The 8,420-nt window shown below is 35.8% G+C and overlaps 1 protein-coding gene across 1 annotated transcript in view; it reads right to left on the reverse strand.

Moving 5' to 3' along the window:
- The window catches only part of NEK1 (NIMA-related kinase 1), a 229,495-nt gene that overhangs the window by 26,854 nt on the left and 194,221 nt on the right, over positions 1–8,420 (reverse strand). The window contains exon 29 of the mRNA XM_006902136.1: positions 2,389–2,540. Coding sequence (XP_006902198.1) covers positions 2,389–2,540 — 152 coding nt within the window. The remainder of the gene's footprint in view (positions 1–2,388; positions 2,541–8,420) is intronic.

The raw sequence follows: 8,420 nt of genomic DNA on the forward strand, positions 1-8,420 counted from the left end.
CCCCAAGTCCACTTGACTATGCAGCCTTCATTCTTGCACTTTTCTCCCTGCCCCCCCCCCATTCACTCTTCTCCTTGAAAAGTAAAAGAAAAACTCTTTCCTGTTATATAAGCACTCCCCTCAAGTCCACTATGCATGCAGTCAGTCTTCATTCTGGACTTCTGTAATGACAATAATACCCAAACATACATCCCTTTTAAACAGTTTTCTCTCTCATCTATTTCAATGCAGTATACATTATTCCTCCCCTCCTTTTCTGTCTTCCCTCAACCCTATTGTCAGTTCCATTTTACAACAGTGGCCCTATGCAATATTTGTCCTTTTGTAACGGAGATATTTCACTCAGCATAATGTCCTCCAGGCTCACCCATTTTGAATAATATTACATGAGTTCCTTGTTTTTCAATGCTGCATAGTATTCCATTGTGTGAATATACCACAGGTTCTCTATCCATTTGTTTGTTGATGGACATTTAGGTTGTTTCCAACTCTTTGCTATTGTTAACAAAGTCACAGTAAACGTAGATGTGCATATATCTGCTTGGGTCACAGTTATGGATTCTTTAGGGTAAATTTCCAGTAGTGGAATTGCTGGATTGAATGGTATTTCTATTTGCAACTTTTTTGAGAAAGTACCATACAGCCTTCCAGAGTGGCTGTACCATTTTACACTCCCACCAACAGTGAATAAGGGTTCCAGTTTCTCCACAACCTCATCAACATTTGATGCATGCTATTGTGTTAAATTTTACTATTCTTACTGGGGTGAGATGGTGTCTCATAGTTGTTTTGACTTGCATCTCTCTTAGTGCTAGGGATTTTGAACATTTCTTCATATGTTTGCTTGCTATCTGAAAGTCTTCTTTGGTAAAGTGTCTGTTCATATTCTGTGCCCATTTTTCAAATGGGTTATTTACCTTTATCTTGTGGTGCTTGAGTATTTTAGAAATTCTAGATATAAGTCCCTTATTAAGTATGTCATTACCAAATTTTTTTTTCCAGTCTGTGGCTTCCCTTTTTACCCTGTTGGAGGAATTTTTGGATGTGCATAGGGATTTGATTCTTAGAAGGTCCCATTCATCTATTTAATCCTCCTCTCTTGGTTGTAGATTTTCCAGGATGCTTGGAAGAACGTTTATGTTGTGAATTAGGACTTCTAGAGTTCTTCCAATATCTGGTTATTATTTTAATAAACCAAATTTATATACTGTAAACTAGCAGAATGAGGAAAGCATAGTTTATAAAAAAAGATAGTATGTTCAGTATGATAGTCAGTGAAAATGTGGGAAACACAGAATGAGATAAATTGATGCAACAGCCTCAACAATTGATCAAAACAGTATCAAAATTTATGGAGATGGTGAAGATTTGGGCACTGGTTTTTTTTCTGTTACATAAGGACACCATGTGTCAGAGCCCACTTGATGGCAATGAACAATTTCCTACTAATATTCATTCTTTCATACAGTATTTATTACACACCTACAATGTGCAAAGCAATACAGAAAACTGTAATTCTCATCTTTGGACCAATAATCAACATTACGATAAAGGGAGAAAAGAAAGAAGTCGTCAAGAATTTCATTTTACTTGAATTGACAACCAATAACCATGGAAGCAACAGTCAAGAAATCAAATAATTCACTGGGTGAATCTACTGCCAAAGACTTCTTTAAAATTCGAAGGGCAAAGATATCAGTATAAACACTAAGGTCTGCCTGATCCACACTATGGTGGTTTCAATTATTCCATATGCATGTGAAAGCTGGATAATAGAAAAGGAAGACCAAAGAATAATTCATGTCTTTGAATTGTGGTGTTGGCAAAGAATACTGAATGTATTATGGACTGCTAGAAGAATGAACAAGTATCTTGGAAGAAATGCAACCAAAATGCTCCACTGTAAAAGGACATCAATGTTTGGCAAAACAGATGATTAGTAAAGGAGAGAAGACCCTCAATGAGATGGGCTGTTGCAGTGACTCCGACAATAGAGCACAGGCATGGCACAGGATGGGGCAGGGTTTCTTGCTGTTGTACATATGGTTGCTGTAAGCAGGAGCTAACTAATCAGCATCTAACAACAACAATCATGTGCAATACAACATGCTGAATGGTTAGTGATGCTAGAGAAAACAAGAACTATTTTCTCACATTTATCAATTAGAGTAAGCTATTATACTTAGAAGTAAATATAGCTACCACAACCTGGCTAACTGTTGACACTTAACAACAAACTTCATTTAAATAAGCTGTAAGACATTAAAAGAGTAGTAAAGTGTCAGCCAAAGATCCTCTACAGAAATTGTCCAGATAAGTCTCCATCTCTATAACTTATAACTTCATAAGCTCTCCAATGTCAGTAGTTATTAATAACATTCTACTTACATGTCTTCAGAATCAGAAGGCCCTTCTTTAATGTGTTCATCTTCAGTTTCTTCTATTTCAAGATTGTCTTGTCGCACATCTCCAACAATGGGAACATCTATCAGTGTTCCAAACAGCTTGGAAAGATCTGGAAGTGAACATGTTCTCAACATCTAAAAGATAAAATATAGATTTCTTATTATAAGCAATGATTTGAAAATATAAACAAAAAGGAAAATTATACTTAGTGATATTTTACCTTTTATAAGTAAAAATCATATATTTAGAGCTAGAAGCTTGAGAAGTGAACTACCCAGTGTTAGCACCTAATACAGAATACCAGAGGTCAATATTTTTGTCACACAAAAAATTAACTTTTGAGTTAGTTATATACTTGATTTAAAACACAGATATTCATTTAAGTGACCTTTAAAAGGTGAGATTTATGAGAGGTGCTTGAGGAAACACATGGGATGAAATTTAAAATCTGTCAGGAACTGCTGTTGTCACTTTGATTCTAGAGCATCGTGATCCTACGGATAATAGAATAAATCACTGCCTGGACCTCCCCTTCCTCACAATCTCTGTTCTGCTTAAGCTCATTATTATAGTCATTCTGCTCATCCTTCTTATTGAGCTCTTTTTTTGCTCACCTTGTATTTTAACAAGCATTGTTGGTACTATAACCCTCCTGATAACAAGTCCAAAGTATATGAGATGCAATGCTGAAAATAATCCATGTCTTTCTTTCATAATATCGCTGTTAAGTGTTCCTCTCATTTACTATAGCCAGCTCTGTTCATATTTCTTGCCCTAATACTGGAATTAAGTTTGAAGGTGATTTAGTATCATCATATGAAATTGGTGGCCCTCTGTATTCCTTAGTCTTACGAGTCGTGAGTCAGTCAACACTGCTTGAATCACATGCCTCAAATCATAACAAAGAGAAGCATAGCTTTTTCCCCACCTGAGTATGGAATTGTCAGAGGAGCTTTTCTACTAGAGGAAAAAGCTGAAAAGACAGGCAAATCGATATCCATGCGGAGGTTTATTTATAGCAGTCGTGTAAGAAGGAATTCAAACCTGAGAAAAAACTGCATGGTTGAGCTGTTGAAATGAGAATTTGTGTTGGATAAGATCAGCGATAAAGGAATAGCTTCTGTCTATCCACCTTTCAATTACTAGAATGTGCTGGGTAAACTAGGATACTTAAAAAAAAATCTATACATTTTAAGTCTCTGGGCTGGGTTTATCTTAAAAGGAATTCTTGAGATTAGAAACATAAATTACAAGGCTTTGATAAGAATCAAACACCAGATGGGAGATTCTGAAAACCCAATGTTTAGCATATTAATGAAAATTTATATACTTGGCCTATTTTATTGGTACAATCTGCTTTTGAGAATAATAAAAAAGGATAGATTTCTGTTATTTGAGCATAATTTATATATTACAGCACTTAGGAGAGAAAATGCTTATGAACTACAAGTTGGTGAAGTTGGCAAAGATACATGGCTTGTTAAAGCACTTCATAATGGTACCGAAAGCATTATTTTGCTAAATATCCCACTCAGCAGAATTTACACTTGACATATCATTTTAATGGCATATTCAAATGTATATATTGATAAAGCAGTAGCATATAAAATAAGCACACAGGAACAGCTGGCCTAGGTAGCTGCTAAACAATACAAATAAGCAGCAATAAAAATGCACTGTAATTGTTGCTGCATGCCATCAAGTGGAACTGACTCATAGCTGACCCTACTGTGGGCTTTGAGACCGTAAATCACACAGGAGTAGACTGCACATCCTTCTCCCATGGCGCAGTTGGTGGATTTGAACCACATACCTTTGGGATTGCAGCATAGCTTTTTACCAGTATGCCATCAGAGCTCCCTATAGATCCACTATATACCGAAATTCAAGGAGCCTTGTACAGCAATTGAGTGCTCTGCTACCAGTAATTTAGGCAGTTCAAACCCACCAGCTGGCTACTTCATGGAATTATACATGGCAGTTAATTTTGATAAACATTATAGTTTTAAAAATTGTGGAAAGTTCTAGTCTGTCCTACAGGAATGCCATGAGTTGGAATCAACTCAAAAACAAGAGGGATATTTCTTTTGTACACCATTTTTTTAGGGTGAGTTAAATTTTAGATGTGATTGCCAAATCTAGTTTACTTCTTTTAGTAATGAAAATAACCTTTTAAATCTAGCACAAAATAATACAACTTGAAACTAATTTTATGTGGTCATTTAACTTAACAATCTGCTTGTCTGGACAAGGTCTACATAGCCACACTAAAATAACTCTCTGTCCTATATTTAAAATCCTTTACATTTATACTTTTCCTTGTTAGACCGTTAACATTTCCTCTCCACCTTTTATTTGTTGAGTGCTTTGGTGGCAGTCTGTAAGGAGTTGCACTGCTAAATCAAAGGCCACAATTCTTTGGAGATTCAAATCCACTAGCAAATCTAAAGAATCAAGATAAGCAATCTCCTCCTGGTGATACACAGCCTCTGAAAACCCGCTGGGGGGATATCTATGATTTGGTTCTGATGGGACAACAATGAGCCTACGTTTTCGGTTGTAGGATATCTGGTGGTATAGTCTATAGAGAGTTGCAGTGCTAATCCAAAGGCCATGTCTCTGCTGTCAAACCAAAATGCACTAGGAAGAATGACCTGTTGATCTACTTCTGAAAAATCAGTCAATGAAAACTCAGTGGATCATTATGGTATGATTTTAAAGCATGGGAATGATGCATGGGCAACAGTTTGTTCGGCTGTGCATGATGTCAGTATTAGTAAGCAGCCACTAACAACATAATTGATTTTCAAATGTTAAATATGAAATTTATTCCAAGGACACTAAATTTGTTTACCTTTGTAAAGGAAGAAGTAATTATCTTTTACCTTTAAGTACTTTAGATAAAAAAGATAGTACTTACTAAAAGAAATAATTATTTTTTTATCTTTTCTGGAAAAAATTGTATAGAACTGATATTATTTCTTCTTTAAATACTAAATAAAATTTATCAATAAAATTAAAAAAGACAATCATGGAATAAGGCACTAGTATAAAAAAAAGAGAGCCGAGAAAACTAATAAACAGATAAAATGATGAAGGTAAAGGCAATACACAATAGAGGTTGATAAGCCATTAACATTAATTATGTGAATAAACTGTAAGTAATGTTGTAAAACAAAATATCTATGAATGAGTGTATAAAAAACCCAGTACAACTTATAAACCTTCATTCAAAAATTTTTAAAATAAGGGTTTTTTTACAAGTGAGGGAATATTTAACATATAACAAAATGCTTATAATACTATAATATGTTAAATAGAAAATAAGATTACAAAGATAATCTTATTTTCTAAAAATAAGAAAGAAAATAGAAAGTTACAGAAAGACTCTCTATGATACCCTATTTTGGTTAAAATACCATTATTTATATATGTCATTATTGACCAAGAGTGATGCTAGTACAAAGGGTGTTAACTGTGGATATAAGCAAGATGAAGCTATAGATAGTTTCAATCTCCTCTCCATCCATCATGACTCTGCCTATCGATCTATAGGTTAAGAATCCTTTTCTTGACATACTGAAGGCTATATTGCTTGATCTTCTGCAACAAGAGATTCAAGTCCTCCTCACTTTCGTCAAGCAAGGCTGTGTCACTTGCATTACACAGGTTATTGATGAGTCTTCTCCCTCTAATCCTGATGCCACACTCTTTTTCACAAGAGTTCATCTAAGATAATTTGTCTAGCATACAGACTGGAATGTGCAGAGAGTTGGAACTGGAGAACAAAAAGGGAAGAACTCGCTCTGCATGTCTCAAACTGAGAGTACTGAAAAACAAATTTAAGCCTTATGTCACAATATTGAAAGATGCTATGGGCAAATATACTGAAAGACTCAGAAAGCATCAAAAGATGATAGAGGGAATACACAGCATCACTGTACCAGAAAGAATTGGTTGACACTAAAATATTTCAGGAAGTACCATACAAACATGAGCCAATGGTAATGAAGGTGGAGTAGAAGTTGCATTGAAGGCATTGGCAAAAAAAAGAGGCTCCAGGAATCGATGTAATACCAAAGGATTTATTTCAATTAACAGATGCAGTCTTCAATGAGCTCACCAGTCCATGCAATGAAGTTTGGAGGACAGCTGTCTAGCCAAAGCATCAGAAGAGGTCCACATTTGTTCCCATTCCCAAGAAAGATGATCCAAAAGAATGTGGAAATTACAAACAGTATCATTAATATCACATGCAAGCAAAATACTACTGAAGATTATTAAAAAACAGCTGGGACAATACATAGATATGTAAGTTCCAGAAGTTCAAAAAGGATTTAGAAGAGACCATGGCACCAGGGATATCAATGTGTTGTCGGATGGATCCTGGCTGAAAGAAAGGAAGACCAGAAAAATGTCTCTTTGTGCTTTATTGACTGTACAAAGGCCTGTGACTGTGTGGATCATAATAGGATGTGGCTGATATTGAGAAGAATGGGAATCCCAGAGCACTTAGTTGCGCTCATGTGGAACCTATACCTGGACCAGGAGGGTGTTGTGTGAACACAGCAGGGGAACACCGCATGGTTTAAAATTGAGAAGGAAGTGTGTCAGGATTATATTCTCTCTTCGTACCTATTCAATCTATAAACTGTGTGTATACATATGTAAGTGTATCTACATCTATATAGGTCCATCAAAATAATGCAATTATTTATTATTTGTACCAGTATACAATAGAGCTCTCTAAAGTGCTTAAGTGCAAGGATGTCAGTTGGAGACAAAGATGTGCCTGATACATGCCAAGGTCTTTGCAATCACTTGCTATGCACTGGAGAGCTGGACAATGACTAGGGATGATAGAAGGAGAATTGATGCCTTTTAGCTGTGGTGCTGGAGAAGAGTAATGAACATACCATGGACTGCTAGGAAAACGAACAGGTTTGTCCTGGAGAGGATGAAGCTGGGCTGCTCCTTGCAGGTAAGGATTCTGAAGCTTTGTTTGACATACTTTGGACATGTTGCAAGGAGGGATCAGTCCTTAGAGAGGAACATCATGCTTGGGAGGGTGGAGGGACAGCACAAGTGAGGAAGAACCTCAATGAGATGAATTGATTCAGTGACTGGGGTAATAATAGGGGCAGGTGTGTCAGAGATGGTGAGATTGGCACAGGATAGCACAGAGTTTAGTGTTGTTGTACACAGGGTCGCTATGAGTTGCAGGCGACTCGATGGCATACAACAACATCTAAAAGTTTAATGTTCTAGTAAAAAAAATGGCTAAAAACAAGTGATGAAAGGTAAGAAGTGTTTATGAACATGTATTAATCTCTTAATATAAAATTATGTAATATGATACTTATGCCTATTTATGAAACATCGCTTAGGCTTAATTTCATATTAAAAAGAAAAGGAAACTGAGTAAGGGTGTGATAAAAGATGAGAGCTATAGTATAAAAAAAGAACTGTGAAACAGAAGTATATCTTAGAAAAAAAAATCCTATATGTAACCAAAGAAATATTCTCTTTCCTAGTTTTATTCTAAAATTCTTCTAAGTATCTCTGAAAAAGTATCTCAGGAACAGGTTTGATGCCTTGAACACTAATGAGCGAAGACCAGATGAGTTGTGGGAGGATATCAAGGGTATCATTCAGGAAGAGTGCAAACGGTCACTGCAAAGACAGAAGAGGAAGAAAAGACTAAAATGGATGTCAGAAGAAACTCTGAAGATTGCACTGGAGTGTAGAGAAGCCAAAGTAGAAGGAAGAATTCAAGATACTAAAGAGCTGAATAGAAGATTTCAAAAGGCAACACAGGGTGACAAAGTAAAATATTACAATGAAATGTGCAAGGAGTTGGAGTTAGAAAATCAAAAGGGCAGAACTTGCTCAGCATTAAGCTCAAAAAACTAAAGAACAAATTTAAGCCTCGAGTTCCTATAATCAAGGATGCTTTAGGCAGAATATTAAATGATCAAGGAAGTATTAAAAGAAGATGGAAAGAATATACTGAG

Source organism: Elephantulus edwardii, unplaced genomic scaffold (assembly GCF_000299155.1).
Source record: "Elephantulus edwardii isolate Elephantulus edwardi_28Jun2011 unplaced genomic scaffold, EleEdw1.0 scaffold00371, whole genome shotgun sequence".
NCBI classification, from domain to species: Eukaryota; Metazoa; Chordata; class Mammalia; order Macroscelidea; family Macroscelididae; genus Elephantulus; species Elephantulus edwardii.